The following is a 17,999-nucleotide window of genomic DNA, read 5'->3' as shown; positions in this document are numbered from 1 at the left end:
GTATATATATATTTTGTTTATATAGATATGGAGTGAGGTCCAGAACGTTGTGTGTGTGAGAATGAATGAAATGTTTTTCATAAATTATTTCAGCATAACCTGTGTGAAAAGAAAAAAGACTCTCACTTTACCATACGACACATCTTTCTCTCGAGCTCGAGTAACAGTACTCTATATCTAGTACTGACACTCTTCGTCATCACTAGTAACTAGCACGCGATGCTTCTCTTGCCTCGCGAGTTGCGCATGGCTCTCGAGCTGCCTGGTAACAATACGGTGCCGAACTATGGGAATACCTGAGAAATGCTGCATCTGCCTCTATGAAACCACAGAAAAGATTTTCCTTTTACACGCCACAAAATGAATCCACGTGTCATTTTGGCTTCTCTTCATTTGTTTACCACCACTGGTTTTATTCCAGGTAAGACTGCGCTCACTTTATTGAATGGCTTTATTCAGGCATCCAGCCTATTTTTCGTACGTAGCCTATATGTCGACTATACCTTAATTTGAACAAGATCAAAATTAAATTTATTTATAGAACTGACATTGATGTTTTACACTCATACTGGATATATGCGTTTGTATCATTTTTTTTATTTTTTTTTTATTGCAAATATGTTGTTGATAAGCTTTTGTATGTTTTGGTGTGTTTGGTATTTGGTAGATATACTAAAGTGAATTTTTAAATGCTACACTTGATAAAGATTCTAAATTAAACATCAGTTTACACATGAACCTCCCTCCAAGAGATTCAGAGATGGACATGTCCCACATTAATCTGGAACATTGTGGTTTCAACCCTAATGACAACAGTGAACAGATGCAATTTGTTATATTCTCATCAACCTGATATGTTGTTCAAGGGAGTTGACTCACTGATAAATAATTAGTGTTTACAATACAATAGAGGCATGTAGACCAGTAGCCCCAGAAGTAGCCTACCCAGAATTTATTTAACTCCCTTTGGTTTTTGATTACAAGAATTTGATACTTTCTGCACACTTGCTCAGTTCATGCTGCAGGACAGTAGGGCTGCCAGCTGGATCTCACACATCCTTTTCACACCACAGCCTCGATTTTTATCTTTCATTAGAGTGCTATTTTGTCTGGCACTTGGGGTGAATTGATTTGCTGGTGAAAGCGCTGACCACACTCATCCTCAGGGAACAGGAGAGAGTAATTGAGTAAGTGTGCTTTGTTCACTAGAGCTCCCCTGCTGCACTCGGTGTGGCCGTAGTTCAACTATATATATGGCCAGCAGTTTGAAAGGTTATTGTAGCTCTCCTGTTTCTGGCACTTGTTGGTAAAGTCCGTTAGCAGCACTCTCATTCATCATAACTGAGACATGAGGCTGCCCTGAGCTGGCAGCCAAATCCGATACACAGAGTACACAAAACAGAGTTTATAACTTGGAACTACAGTAAAAAAACTAACAAAACGTATATATATAGTACATCCAAAAATAAAATTGGTTTACAATTTACTCACCCTTAGGCCCTCCAAAATGTAGATGAGTTTGTTTCATCTGAACAGAAAATTACATCACTTTCCTCTACAGTGAAAGGGTGCAATCAGAATGAGTTCAAACAGCTGATAAAAACAACACAATAATCCACAAGTCACTGACATTTTCATCAATTAACATCTTGTGAAGTGAAAATTTGTATGTTTGTAACATCCATTCTTTCAACTTTTTAACCATTGCTTCTGGGTTCTAGCCAAAATGTGGGTCCATAATTCATAAAAAAATGATTCCTCCAGTGAAGAAGTGCATGCCCTGTTCTCCTCTTTCAAAAGCCACAGACAAATTTGTTGTCCGACTTGTAAAAAGTGTTTGATCTGTGCATTTTTCGCTCCCGATTCAGACTAGACTACTTTTTTACTGGAGGAAATAACTTATTTTTTTAGTTTCTGAACTTACTTTTACTTTACTTTTAGTCATTTAGCAGACACTTTTATCCAAAGCGACTTACAAATAAGAAAAAGTAACTAAAACTAAAAGTTAACACTCTGTAAATACTCTATACACACCCATTTAAGAAAATACAGAAATTAAATAAAATTGACAAATGCATACAACAACATTTCAATAGTAAACATATAAAGGAATAATAAATAAAATAAATAAAACTATTCCTTTAACATCCAACTGGTTACTAATAAGAAATTGAGCAAGTCAAGGCTGCTTGTGCTGGATTGCACACTTTTATATCCTGAATAATTTGATTGAAAATGTAATGGTTTTCCCCATTTATAAAGAAGGAAAATGTGTGTAGCAAATTGTTTTCGTCTAATGCTTTGCTGAATGATGTTATTCTCGTTCATTTGTCTAGTCAAATCCAATTTTCATAAATAATCAGTGGATTTGAGAAATCAGAAAAGCAAATATTTTCACTTTCTTCTATATCAAACAAAGATAATTGTTTGTGGTTTGACTGTAATTGTTCAGAATTATTATTTTTGAGAGGGTAACCATTACTGACTCTATAGATGTCACGGTGCACACACACGAGGATGATACAAGAACACGCAGACGAGGAGTAAACTCAAATGAACAGTCTTTAATGTAGACATCAGGGCAAGGGTGGCAGACAGGAACACCGGGGATTAACGAGTAGACCAGAGGACATGAAACTGAACAGGCAGGAATTTAAATACACAGGCACAATCACAGCTGGAACAGAATTAACTAATAATCACTAAACACAAGACACAAGAGGCAGTGCTGAATATCTGATGGGCTTATTGCCATAGAAAAATGAACATCTGCCTCAGGTGCTCATTTTTCATCAGCTCTGGACACTCACTAATCTATTCCATCACAAGCCACCAAGCTCATTAAGGACATGAGAATACCAGTTTTACTCAGAATACTCAAGTAATCAGCACTTGACTTTGTGTCTTAATTGATTAATCAATGTAAATAAAATCAGTCAAATGTAAATCCGCTCTCTCATTTTCCTCTTCCTTTTCAACAGTCTGTTTGTGTGCCCAGGGGAGATATGCATTCAAGCTGCTGAATGATTTATTTGTGAATTACACCAACGCACTGAGGCCTGTGGAGGACACGGACAACATCATTAACGTCACCTTGCAGATCACACTCTCCCAGATCATTGACATGGTAATGACTCACAGTCAATCACACATTCTTTCTCAGTCTCATTCTCTCTGAGGATTTTTGGGCTCTGCGCTCATTTTGCTGCTTTGCCCTTTTGAATTGTGCTGTAATGTCAAGTCAAGTCACCTTTATTTATATAGTATGTTTATTCATTTTTTTTTTTTTTTCACAATATGTTTAACAATACAGATTGTGTCAAAGGAACTTTCCAATATCAAAATAGAAAAATAGTGTCAATAATGTAAAATGACAAGATTAAACACTAAATTTTCAGTTAAAGGCCTTTCATTATTGAATTCAAGGATGTCATCGTCCAGCTCAGTTCAGTTTAAATAGTATCTGTGCAATAAAGTCGACAATATCACTGGAAATTAAGTGTCCCCAACTAAACAAGCCAGAGGCGACAGCGGCAAGGAACCAAAAGGAATCTTGGTGTCCTGATCTCCGCTGACGTTCAGGGCTGTAGAGGTTGTCTCTAGGTGGTGATCCATCATCTGATCTAGATATGGACTGGATCGGGTGGCTACGGTGATCTCGGAATAAGAAAGAAACAGACTAATAGTAGCGTAGATGCCATTCTTCTTACGATGTAACAAGTACATCGGGTGTTATGGGAAGTGTTCCCGGTTCTGGTTGACCTCATTAATGCAGCCTAAAAATCCTTTAACGATTTGAATATTAGAAGCGTATTAGTGTGTTATGTGTAAGCCAGGTTAAAGAGATGGGTCTTTAATCTAGATTTAAACTGACAGAGTGTGTCTGCCTCCCGAACAGTATTAGGTAGATTGTTCCAGAGTTTTGGCACTAAATAGGAAAACGATCTGCTGCCTGCAGTTGATTTTGATATTCAGAGTTTTGAGAGCGTAATTGACGTGGAGGACTATAATGCAATAAGAGCTTGCTCAAGTACTGAAGAGCTAAACCATTCAGGGCTTTATAAGTACTGCTTTATAAGCTTGCTTGAGTACTGAGGAGCTAAACCATTCAGGGCTTTATAAGTACTGCTTTATAAGCTTGCTCGAGTACTGAGGAGCTAAACCATTCAGGGCTTTGTAAGTACTGCTTTATAAGCTTGCTCGAGTACTGAGGAGCTAAACCATTCAGGGCTTTATAAGTACTGCTTTATAAGCTTGCTCGAGTACTGAGGAGCTAAACCATTCAGGGCTTTATAAGTACTGCTTTATAAGCTTGCTCAAGTACTGAGGAGCTAAACCATTCAGGGCTTTATAAGTAATTAACAAGATTTTAAAATCTATACGATGTTTAATAGGAAGCCAGTGCAGTGTTGACAGAACCGGGGTAATGTGGTCATACTTTCTGGTTCTATAAGAACTCTAGCTGCTGCATTTTGAACCAACTGGAGTTTGTTTATTAAGCATGCAGAACAACCACCCAATAATTTACTAATGCTAGAAACGTGACTGTCAAAGGAAAGATCGCTATCAAATAGCACACCTAGGTTCCTAACTGATGACAAAGAATTTCAGTTATGTCTGAATGTCATAGGCAAGACTCTGAGATGGAAATTTGTTACCATATCACCATGTATTCCCCAGCTGATTAATTACAGTGCTTTAACAGTTTTACACATTTTCTGATATATGTTTAAATATGTTAATTAGTTATATAATTAAATATATAAATTTAGATTTTTTATTTATTAAATTTTATTTCCACTTGTCTGAAAGAGGACTGAAGCATATTAACCCAAAATCTCAAAATTGACCAGTGCATGAAAAAAACGATGGTTTTGCCTGTAGTATCTTGCCTTAAATAGCTTAAAACACATGCATGCTAAGAAGTGTAATTTTTGAAATTATATTGTAATTACATTTATATTGTAATATTGTAATTATATTTAATAAATGTTTCCAAAAAATGATTTTTTAAATATTTTGATTTAATGGTTTTAAACTGCCAGCTTGTACAATTATCAAGTTGGAATTTTCCTCCCACCTTGTATACATTGCTATGTTTAAAAAACAAACAAACAATTTTTAAAACATTTTTGTAAACAAATGTCTTCAATTTCTGAATGAACCTGAACTAAACTTAGACATTTAGTGTAATAAAAAATTATGCTAATAACTAAATTTTTATTCTTTTTGTCTTTATACAATCTATAGACAGTTAAAATGCATAGATGCTTTTAACATACCTGACAAAAAATATTAAAATGCTTTGTAATTCATAAACTGAAAGCATGTTCATCATTCAACTATTGTCTGTATGATTTGCATTTCAATCTATTTTTCAGTCAATTCCTGACAAAATCATATCAACTCAATGTCATATCAACTAACATTTCAACTGTTTATTTATTTATTATTGTTTTTATTTTTTTTACTGATCAGTGATTTTAATGTTTATTTCGTTGACTGGAATATATTTATTAATATGGGTTCTTAAATCCAACTTTTTTTTCTTAGGATGAAAGAAACCAGATCCTCACAACGTACTTGTGGATTCGTCAGGTGTGGTTTGATGCCTACCTCACCTGGAATAAGACAGACTACGATGGGCTTGATACCATCCGTATACCTAGTAGTTATGTATGGAGACCCGATATTGTCCTATATAACAAGTAGGTCGGATTGGTATTGGGTTTCATCGATTCAGCCACCACTTGTCCTGTCCATCAGCTTCTTGTTGCCAAGGACACAGGCTGTACATTCTCATTTACTGCTTGTTCATGGGAGGGTCCAGTCAAATTGCTCTTTCTTCTTCTAATAACATCTTTGATTGCTATGTTATCAGTTAATTTAATAGCAAATAAGTAATAAAAATGTGAGAAATACTCTGTTAATCATAACATATCTATATATCATATCATATACAGTGGTGGACAGAATTATTGACACCCTTGATAAATGTGAACAAAAAAGCCTGTAAAAATTAATCAGCATCAATCCTTTTGATCTTTTATTTAAAAAATTCACAAAAATTTTATCTTTCATTGAACTAAAACAACTGAAAATGGGAGGAAATTTCATTATGAAAGAAATGTTTTTCTGAAATACACGTTGGACACAATTATTGACACCCCTAGAAATTATTATGAGTTAAATTTCTCTGAAGTATATTCCCATTAATATTTACAATTTTGAGCACTCCAGGGGGATTATGAACATGAAATTATCCAGCCATGGCTTCCTGTTTCAAAGAAATACAAATAGGAGAAAAAACAAAGTCCAAATTCTCTTAATCACCATCACAATGAGAAAAATATATTTCTGATGTGCAGCAAAAGATAATTGAGCTTCACAAATTAGTGAAGGGGCTTTACGAAAAAACTGGAGCAGTGAAAAATCCCTTTTCCAACATCAGGGCAATAATTAAGAATTTCCAATCAACAGAAAATGTTGCGAAACTGCCTGGAAGAGGACGTGTGTCTATATCGTCCTAATGCACGGTGAGAGTTTGAGTGGTTAAAGACTCTCCAAGGACCACAACTGGAGAATTGCAGAAAATAGTTGAGTCTCGGGGTCAAAAAACCTTAAAAAAAATAGTCAAACAGCCCTTACATCACCATATGTTGTTTGGGAGGGTTTCAAGAAAAATTCTCCTAGCTCATCCAAAAACAATCTCCAGCATATTCAGTTATCAGACACGACTGGAACTTCAAATGGGACTGGCTTCTATGGTCAGATGAAACTAAAAAAATAGCTTTTATAATTAGCAGCAAACACTCAAGATGGGTTTGGTGAACACAAGGATAAAAAGTACCCCATGTGTACAATGTAATATACTGCTGTATTTTTGATGTTGTGGGCCTATATTTTTGCTGGAGGTCCTGGACATCTTGTTTAGACACATGGCATCATGGATTCTATCAAATACCAACAGATAAAAAATCAATAAGTGACTGACTCTGTTAGAAATCTTATAATGGGCCATGTTTGGATCTTCCAACCCTACAATAATCCAAACACAAACCTTAAAAACAACACAAAAATGGGTCACTGAGCACAAAACCAAGCTTCTGCTATGGCCATTCCAGTCCTCTGACCTGAACCTTGTAGAAAATGAGTGGGGTGAACTGAAGAGAAGAAGCACCATCATGGAGCTGTGAATCTAGAGTCTGGAGTGATTCTGGATTAGGGAATAATCTCTGATCTCTTGTCAGGTGTTCTCTAACCTCATCAGGCATTATAGGAGAAAATTTAGAGCTGTTAAACTGGCAAATGGAGGTTTCAAAAAGTATTGAATAAAAGGGTGCCGTTAATTGTGGCCAATGTGTATAAGAGAAAAACATTTATTTCATAATGATATTTCCTCCCATTTTAAATTCTTATTCTCCAATGAAATTTTAGATTTTTATGATTTAAAAAAAATAAAAGATCAAAAGGATTAACAATGCAAATTAATTTTCTTCTTTGATCATATTTACCTAGGGTGCCAATAATTCTGATCACCACTGTATATATATATATATATATATATATATATATATATATGTATATATATGTATATATATACAGTGCCCTCCAAAAGTATTGGAACAGTAAAGACAAAATTGCTCTGTTGGCTGTGGAGTCAAGACATATACAAATATGAATAAGAGATGAATATGAGACAAAACTACAGAATGTCAAATGTTATTATTGGGTGATTCAACACATAGATGTTTTACCAGCTAAGAACTTCAGCACATTTAGAGTTTCATCCCTCTATCTGATGTGAGCATGAATTGGAACAGTTGCCTCACAGGTCTTTCTAAGTGATCAGCTGTGTCCTGTTGCATTAATTCTTCAGATATTAAAAGCAGGGAATGTGTCGTATCAGTTATATCCATTACTTCTGTATTCTGAATCTTGCATTCTATGATGACACACACAAACCAGGATGAAGATGAGGGAGCTGACTTTGAGAGAAAAGCAAGTAATTTGGATGCTAAAAGAAAAGAGGAAGTCAATTAGAGCTATAGCAAAAACAAAGGGCATGGAGAAATCAAGAGTTTGGAAACCACCAGCAACCAACAACGACCTGATCGGCTGAGAAAACAACAGCCAAATTCATAATTGATGACAGACAAATCATAAAAGCTGTGAAAATGAACCCTAAAAGATGTGTCTGTAAAATCACCAACAAATTGGGGTGATGCTCTGACAATCTACTGTCCTCAGGAGACTTTGACACAGAATTACAGATGCTACACAGAAAGATGCAAACCTCTGACCAGCACCAAAAATAGAAAGGCAAGATTAGAGTTTGCAAAAAAGCATAAAGGTGAGCCAGAAGAGTTTTGGAACTGTGTTTACGGACTGATGAGACAAAGATGAACCTTTATCTAAGTGATGGGAAAGCAAAAATGTGGAGAAAAAAGGGAACTGCAATGATCCCAAGCACACAGCCTCATCTGTAAAGCATGGTGGAGGTGGTGTCATGGCAGGGGCATGTATGGCTGCCTCTGGAACAGGCCCTCTCAACTTTACTGATGACTTAATGTATGATGACAGTAGCAGAATGAATTTGGAAGGGTACAAAACCATCTTGCATACCAATATTAAAGAAAATGCCACCAGATTCATTGGGAAGTGCTTCATATTGCATCAGGACAATGACCCAAAACACCCTGCCAGTTCAGTCAAGGAATTTATAAGGGCAAAGTAATGGAAAGTCTTAGATTGCCCAAGTCAATCTCCAGATTTAAATCCGATTGAACATGAATTTCACCAGCTGAAGAGGAGAGTAAAGGCAGAAACTCCCCAAAACAATTGGAATTGGCTGCATTAAAGGCTGGGAAAAGTCTTTTAAAGGATGAGACCAAGAGTCTGGTGATGTCTATGGGTCACAGACTCACTGCTATGATTGTGCGCAAGGGACCTGCAACTAAATAATAGCTTTTAATCTTTTATATCTGCCTTATGTTCAGCTGTCCCAATACTTATGCTCACATCAATGAGTGGGATGAATTCTAAAAGTGCTGTTCTTTTTATTTGGTAAAACATGTATGTGTTGAAACGGCTAATAATAAAATGTGACATTCTGTAGTTTTGTCTCATATTCATCTTTTAATTATATTAGCAAATGTCTTGACTCCACAGCCAACAGAGCAATTTTGTCTTTACTGTTCCAATATTTATGGAGGGCACTATATATATATATATATATTTTTTTTTACATTTCTCAATTGTATTTACATGTAAGAGTCCTGTGAGACAGATTTAGCCATGACATGGCAGCTTTGTCAAATGTAGAAAGTCTTAAAAGCTCTTTCCTGATCTGATGCTGTTTATAGCTGACAGATGGCCTGAGCTCTCCACTCATTATTTTTCATGTTCAGAAACCTCATCTTAAAAACATGCTACGACTAGTAATGAATTTATAGAGCAAGTTCAGATCCTGACCCTTGAGTGCTTTTGGACAGTTTTGTGTGTGACATAGCAAATAATAACAAATTAATCTGTTTCACATGACCATCCTTCGACATGAATCTGTGGCATGTGGTTGTTTTCAATGTAAATACATTTTCAGAACAGGAAGGGTCCAAATATAAAAAAATAACCATGAATTGTCCCCCCAAAATGAAAATTTCTTGAAACTTCAGTCACCCTCAGACCAATCAAGATGTAGATGAGTGTTTTATTTCTTAATCAGAACAGATTTGGATAAATTTAGCATTACATCACGTGTTCACCAATGAATACTCTGCAATGAATGGGTGCCATGATAATGAGGAACTGATAAAACATCACAATAATCCACAAGTAATACAAACAACTCTGGTCCATCAATTAACATCTTTTGAAGTGAAAAGCTGGTGTTTGTAAGAAACAAATCCATCACTGAGAAAGTTTTTCATTTCACAAGACTTTATTTGATAGACTGGAGTCATGTGGATTACTTGTGCTAAATTTCTCTAAATCTGTTCTGCTGAAGAAACACACTCATCTTTGTCTTGGATGGTTTGAGAGTGAGTGCATTTTTAGGAAATTTTCATCTTTCAATGTTGGTGACTATGTTAGTGATTTTATTGATTTTCACATTATGTCTTCCAGTGCAGATGACCAGTTCTCCAGCTCTATGGAGACCAATGTGGTGATCCACCATGATGGCCAGATTATGTGGGACCAGCCGGCAATAACCAAGAGCTCTTGCAAAGTGGATGTGTCTTACTTCCCTTTTGATGCCCAGCAGTGCCGCCTCACCTTTGGATCTTGGACCCACAATGGCAACCAGATGGATCTTCATAATGCCCTGGACAGTGCTGATCTGGCTGACTTTGTGGAGAATGTAGAGTGGGAGGTTCAGGGAATGCCTGCAAAGAAGAACATTATTCTCTATGGCTGCTGCTCAGACCCCTATCCAGATATCACATACATACTTCACCTGAAGAGAAGAGCTTCCTTTTACATCTTTAATCTACTCATTCCTTGCATGATGATCTCCTTCTTGGCTCCGCTAGGCTTCTACCTTCCAGCTGACTCTGGAGAGAAAGTATCTTTAGGGGTCACCGTGTTACTAGCCCTTACCGTCTTCCAGCTTCTGGTTGCTGAAAGCATGCCACCTTCAGAGAATGTGCCACTCATTGGTGAGATTGTTAGTTTTTATTCTAACATAACCATAATTTTATGATACTTAAGAAATAAGAATTGTATTATTAATGACAGCAATGGATACTAACACATAATTGCTGGCACAACACATAATTTACTTATTTTTTTTTCCAGATACTTTTCAGCGACTTTATCATTCACTGCAAACAAATAAATAAATAAATAAATAAAATAATAATAATAATAATAATTCTTAATCAGTATTTTTTGTCATGGTTGCTTCTATAAAACCTTAAATCAACTTAAATCAACAATAAGATTTTGTAATTAAAACATGCTTTAAAAGAATATTTATTTTAAATATAGAATATTTAAGTTGAATTAAGCATAATCTAACAAATGTTTTATCAAGATTATGATTTGGCCATGAATTAAGAATTTGTTGACCCTTTTCATTATTTTCACTATGTATTATTACTAAAATGAAGGAACAAATTAGTACAACATGACCATGATTTTCACCATGATTGATTGATTGAAAAACGGAAAAGCAAGTGAAAATGGCCTCAAAACAGTTTGCTCATTGAATAATAATAATAATAATAATAATTTTCCAAGCAAAGTGCTTAGTTTTTTTTTTTTTTTTTTTGTCCTTACAACTTTGGATGACTATACTATCTAGTTTATTCATTTATCAGAGATGACAAATAAGAAACACAATGGTGTCAATTTAAAAGTAGGGCTGTTGTCAGGAATAGCCATACGGTGGCAGTGTCTTCCCACATGTTTACACACACACATATAAAATAAAATATTCAGTTTAGTTATTTTTGCATCATATACATATTCAGTTTAGTTAGTTTTGCATCATATAAAATGTGATTTTTTGGTCATCGAGATCTGGCAGCAACATCACATTTTTCCACTTGGACAATAATGACGGGTCATAGCAACAGAAAACAGATGCCAATGCTACTGTGGATTCTTGGAACCAATTACCTTGGTGTTGCTAGCACCATGCTCTACCAATTGTGCTGCAGGAACATACAACCCGAATTCTGGAAATGTTGGAATGATTTTTAAATTTGAAAAAAATGAAAACTAAAAGAATTTCAAATAACACGAGCCAATACTTTATTCACAATAGAACATAGATAACATAACAAATGTTTAAACTGAGAAATTAAATTTTTTTATGCACAAACGTTGTAGCCTAATGGTTAGAGATTTGGACTCGTAATCCAAAGGTTGTGGGTTCAAGTCTCAGGTCCAGCAGGGTTTGAAGGTGGGGGGAGTGAATAACCAGTGCTTTCTCCACCCTCAATACCATGACTGAGGTGCCCTTGAGCAAGGCACCGAACCCCCAACTGCTCCCCGGGTGCCACAGCATAAATGGCTGTTCACGGTGAGTGTGCACTTTGGATGTGATAAATGCAGAGCACTAATTCTGAGTATGGGTTACCAATTACCATACTTGGCCACATGTCATGTCACTTTCAAAATGAGCTCATTTCAAATTTGATGCCTGCTACTTGGTCTGTTTACCATGGTGTAGCATCTCCTCTTATTTCCAAAACAGTTTGAAGATGTCTGGGCATCGAGGTTATGAGTTTCTGGAGTTTTGGTTTTGGAATTTGGTCCCATTCTTGTCTGATATAAGTTTGCAGCTGTTGAAGAGTTTGTGGTCATCTTTGACATATTTTTCGTTTAATGATGCTCCAAATGTTCTCTATAAGTGAAAGATCTGGACTGCAGGCAGGCCAATTCAGCACCCGGACTCTTCTACTATGAAGCCATGCTTTTGTAATAACTGCTGTATGTGGTTTTGCATTGTCCTGCTGAAATACACAAAGCCTTCCCTGAAATAGACGTTGTCTGGAGGGGAGCATATGTTGCTCTAAAACCTTTATATACCTTTCAGCATTCATAGTGCCTTCCAAAACATGCAAGCTGCCCATACCTTATGCACTTATGCACCCCCATACCATTAGTTGGCATCTGCAGATGACACGGTGGATTGTGTTTCCCGACAGTGGTTTCTGGAAGTATTCCTGGGCCCATTTAACGTTTTGAGCGGTACGGTCCCACATATGGGATTTTTATTTCCGTGCCCCTGGGAGTACAGTCCCACATATGAGATTTAGAACGTTCGGTGACGTTGCATAACTGCCTAATTCAAACTGTGGTTTCGCGCGTTTGCTGGTGCTGAGCCAGAGAGAGACATGCACTGCGCTTGTCATATTATCACAACTATACAGTGTTCTTAACCACATAGTGCATAATTTAGGTTTCAGACATTTAAATATACATAAGTACTAGTAAAACAATACATTTAGAGCTTGTAAAATACACACAGATGTCTATGGAAGTAAAAATGACAATCCATTCAATCCAATCCAATTTAATTTGCCGATGTTTTTTCTTCATATCAGATACACATATTGTAAGTAACTTTAAAGTTTACTCTATTCTTCTCCCAGTTCACCAGCCACTTACTTACATGTATTTCGGGAGAAATTGATGAATTCACGTGCTGTAAATCCAACTGACAGGACTCTCTGAAATGCAGCACCCACAAACATGTTGCCTTAAAAAAACTCACTCTGCGGGGACTGCTAGAATATAGAAAAAAACTATAGAATACCCAAGCCGTGTCACTCGTATAGTTTTGAATGGGGAAAAATGCAACAATTAATAATCGCAGGAAGCCCCGCCTTCTGAATGAAAAAGCCAATCGCTAATTGGTAAAGTAAGCGCATCACTGCAGCTGCCTAGAAGCAGTGATGGGGACTCGAGTTTGAGACTCGGACTCGAGTGCGACTTAAGTCGCACACACAGTGACTTCAGACTCGACTTGAGACTCGTCCTCGAAAGACTTCAGACTCGACTCGGACTCGAGCTGCGGGACTCGAGTCGTGAACAATGTTTATTTTTAGGAAACAACTGATGAGCTCGTTGTTATTCCCCTCCCTCCGTTACCTATAACCTGCCCATGTAACACGTGACGTACTACGTATCTGCTGCGCGCGGTGCGGCCACACTTTTTTAATTTTTTTTATTTTAGGCGCGGCCGCCATACATTAGAGGACAACGAACAAACATGTCGACTGCTGTGCCATTCATCGTTAGCTTTGGATTTAAGGATAGATTATACAGTTGGTACATTAGTAAAACCATTACGCCCATGGAGAGTCCCGTAAACCACATATCCAAGTGAGTGTGTGTGTGTGTGTGTGTGCGCGCGCGCGCTTGCGTGTGAGAGAGTGTGTGACCAGTGTGGTCATTGAAAATGTGTTCAGATATATATTCTTCACAGAAAATGAGCCAAGGCCAATGAGTCTTGAGTTTAAAAAATAATTAATCGTATAATTTTTCTCTTGATAAAAAATGAAAACGGGTCCTACAGATCCGAACACTATACAAGGGTTAATTGCCAAACTTGTGGTGGTCGATTAACGTAATCATTTACGTGCCGCTGGCTTCCATCACATTAATTAACATTGTCTGCAAACAGGTTACAGGATTATTGTTGATCATGTAACATTACACTGGTTTGAGAGTTTGGGATGTGTTGACTTACAGTAGTTTATAAACTATGATTAGTTGCATTTTCATTGCCATTTAAGTGAAATTATTGAACTTAAATATACAAGCTTGATAAAAATGATCATTCTGAAGAAAATTTCAGATGGCTTTTGCATCTGAACTCTTCATATATTTCACATCGTTTGGTTTGTTGCAATAGTGTTTTGCATTTAGCTACGATGTGATGTTTGACCATATTAAGTCTTTCTTAATTTTTGGTCTGTACTGTACTGTGTTCTCATGCTACAAGGCAAAATACAGATAATATTAACTTAAAAGTAAAGCATTCTTGGTGTTTTTGTCATGTTGCAATAGCCTGTTTACACTGATTATATATAAAAATCAAAGCTGATACTGTATGCTAATAGATAAAGGAGTCATAATAACATATCACATGCTTTCAATTCTTTATATATAGCTATGCAGTGTTGGATGGGTCGCTGTACGTGATGCAACACTTATTATAACCAGAGACTTAATATAATAAAGAGACTTGAGACTTGACTTGGACTCTAGCTTAAAGACTTGAGACTTGACTTGGACTCTAGCTCAAAGACTTGAGACTTGACTTGGACTCTAGCTCAGAGACTTGTGAGCATCTCTGCCTAGAAGTCCCGGTTGCTATAGAAACAGTCAGCGCTCTGAGACGCTCGCTCAGGACTGCGCATGTGCAGTGGCTGATCTAGCCTGAGAAATAAGCTTTTTATAATGCTATTTGAGCAAAAGAAACAACATTTATGACACACTTGTTGTCCGATTTCATTGGTAATTTCAAATATGATATTTAATCGTAAGCTTAGTGAACAGATTTGGAGAATTGTTTCCCCATACAAAGTGATGGGAGCTGCCCTTGGATGCCCGAGAGGCATTTCAAAGATGTCTGCAGTGCCGAGTGACATGACTTATCTTAAAGAGACTTTGTTTAAACTCACCACTAAAAGGGTTAATAATGTCAATGACAGAATCATGCCAATGAGTGATGCGCAGTATCGTCTGAGGGCCCGAAGACCACGGGCATCCAACAAAGGTCTTCAGCCTTGTCCCTTATGCAGAGATCTCTCCAGTTTCTCTGAATCTTTTGATGATGCTATGCATTGTAGATGATGAGATTTGCAAAGCCTTTGCAATTTGACATTGAGGAACGTTGTTTTCCACAATCTTTTTACACGCTCTTTCACAGATCGGAGAGCCTCTGCCCATCTTTACTTCTGAGAGACTCTGCCTCTATAAGACATCTCTTTTATAGCTAATCGTGTTACAGGCCTGGACCCGTATTTATTAAGCTTCTCAAAGTGCCATTTTAGTCTTAAATGCTGAGAATTCATGAAATTTACTCCTACTTTCAAACTTAAGTATAAATGCAAGTTATCAAATTTCTTAAAGCTTAGAATCACTCTTACTCTCCCAGTTATTTAAGACAGCTCGAGAGGTCTCTCAAGTTGTTAGGAGTTGCCAGTAGGGGCTTGCGATGGCGCTGAGGAGACAGAGATGTGCACAAATCTTTCAGGAGAGGAAGAATGTTCTTAAAATGTTTGGCAACGAGCATTTAATTAAACGGTTACATTTCCTCAGTTATTCAAAATGATCAAAGAACATTTACATTACCAAAGAACATCATAACTGACTTCAGTCTAGCGCGAGTATTATATGCGATCTACACTGTATGATGAATAAATCTCTTACCCCTATTTACACTGCACATGTCTGTGGCGCATTACAGCTCCACGGCCACCGGAGCTGATCAGCTGTGCCGTGACAAGTTTCTGAAGCGGCTCTCCATGCTGCACCACTAAAGATAGCGACCTAGCCTGAATCTCACTGTCGTCAAAGGCGATATCGCGATATCTATCGGCACCCTAAATTGAGTTGTGATGACACTTCTTTTACTTGCTATAATGTATTCTCTTGAAAATTATTTATTGTCAAATGTGTGTTGAATGTAAACTCCTATTAGGAATTTAACCATTCAATGTGAATTTATCTGAGAATATTCTTAAGGAAATCTATTCAGTGATTGGTCCATGCATCCATGCGTCATCCAAAATCCCATTTGTGGCACAGAAAAGTGTCGTGACTCATCTCTAAGACTGACACTTAAGATTTAGTCCTACACTTTGTTTAAATTACGACTGAGATGACCTATAACTAACTTTCAAGCGCAACTTTGAGACAAAAATTTTTTTACACTTAAGTCAATTCTTAGCAGTGTTCTTGAGAGTAATTCTTTAGAGGCTTGATAAATATGGGCCCTGATGTCAATTAACTTAATTAGTTGCTTGATGTTCTCCCAGCTGAATCTTTTCAAAATTTCTTGCTTTTTCAGCCCTTTGTTGCCTTTTTTGAGACCTGTAGCAGGCATCAAATTTGAAATGAGCTCATTTAGTGAATAAAAGTGTAAAATTTTTGTTATGTTCTCTATGTTCTATTGTGAATAAAATATTGGCTCATGTGATTTGAAAGTCTTTTAGTTTTCATTTTATTCAAATTTAAAAAAACATTTCTGGAATTCATTTCTGGAATTCGGGTTGTAAACTGAAGCCAGTTTACATCATATAATGGACAATTATAACCATATTTTTCAATCACATCTTGTGTGCTCTGAGCCAGAGTGTCTTTGGCTGGGTAAATTAGTTCTGGCTTTCATTTCCTACTCATAAAATGGGCACATGCTGTGTAAACGTTTAATCTTTATTCAGGACAACAGCCCCTTGGATTCCTTTGGTGTGCAATTATGTGTTTCACCAAAGAAAAAACACCCCCATCCTCAAGGCCTGAAATAAATAATTATCAGATTGTATGAGATGCAAATAAGCTGTTGGAGCTTTAGAAGGAAAACAATAAACAATGTGCCTGCGTGGGTCAATAATTTTAATGAGACTTCCTAATGAAACCGGGACCGCCTGTAACTGTGCTGTTTATTAAACTCACTGTTGGGGTTGTAGCCCAGTCACTGTTTAACACTGGAATACTTTACAGAAGCTTTGCTCTTGAGTTAAAATAATTAATGATTTTCAATTCTAGTTTTAAATATCTATTCATTCCTGATAGCTCTGGAATGAATTCTCCTGTCTATGTTCATCAGTCCTAATGTTTCCACAGGGAAATATTACATCGCCACAATGACCATGATTACAGCTTCTACAGCCCTGACCATCTTTATTATGAACATCCACCACTGTGGACCAGATGCTCAACCTGTTCCTGCATGGGCACGGCGCTTTATCCTGCACTACTTGGCTCGAATTTGCTTTGTCTATGACATGGGAGAGAGCTGCCTGTCTGTGCAAACAGACAACCCTGTGCAGAAAGGAAGCAACTGCTCTTTAAACAGACAGGCTGTGGGCGAGGACTTCGCTCTGAGGGTACAAGGCGTTTCAGCTGGTGAAGGGGGTTCACAGAAGATAAAAGATCCATTAAATGAAGATGTCAGTCCGACCTTATCTCCCCGGCAAGGTAAAGAGTGCCATACTGGCTGGATAGATGGTACCTGTGTGGGCACTGACCACGAGGTTGCAGGAGCTACAGCAAAGAGAGTGAGTGAGAGCAGATCAACTGGGAAAGAATCAGTCAAGAAGAGGGAAATACATGTTGAAAGTCAGTGTTTATTCCATCAGCAAAACATCCTGAGGAATATTGAGTACATCGCTAACTTTTATCATGAACAGAAGGCCACACAGAGACGAAATGGGGAGTGGCGGAAAGTTGCCAAAGTCATGGATCGCTGTTTTATGTGGATATTCTTCATCATGGTCTTCTTTATGAGTTTGCTTATTATAGGGAAAGCTGTCTGA

The 17,999-nt window shown here is 37.1% G+C and overlaps 1 protein-coding gene across 1 annotated transcript; it reads left to right on the top strand.

Annotated features, from left to right (window-relative positions):
* Window positions 1-27: 27 nt before the first annotated feature.
* On the top strand, window positions 28-17,999 carry LOC306862265 (neuronal acetylcholine receptor subunit alpha-10; the record flags this gene model as incomplete). The annotated part of the gene is made up of 6 exons (XM_079405014.1): window positions 28-32; window positions 333-421; window positions 2,982-3,127; window positions 5,554-5,708; window positions 10,126-10,658; window positions 17,308-17,999. The coding sequence occupies 6 exons, from the start codon at window positions 28-30 to the stop codon at window positions 17,997-17,999; spliced, it is 1,620 nt and encodes a 539-aa protein (XP_079261140.1).

The sequence above is a fragment of the Barbus barbus genome (assembly GCF_936440315.1).
Source record: "Barbus barbus genome assembly, chromosome: 43".
NCBI classification, from domain to species: Eukaryota; Metazoa; Chordata; class Actinopteri; order Cypriniformes; family Cyprinidae; genus Barbus; species Barbus barbus.
This window is presented reverse-complemented; position numbering and strand designations above follow the sequence as displayed.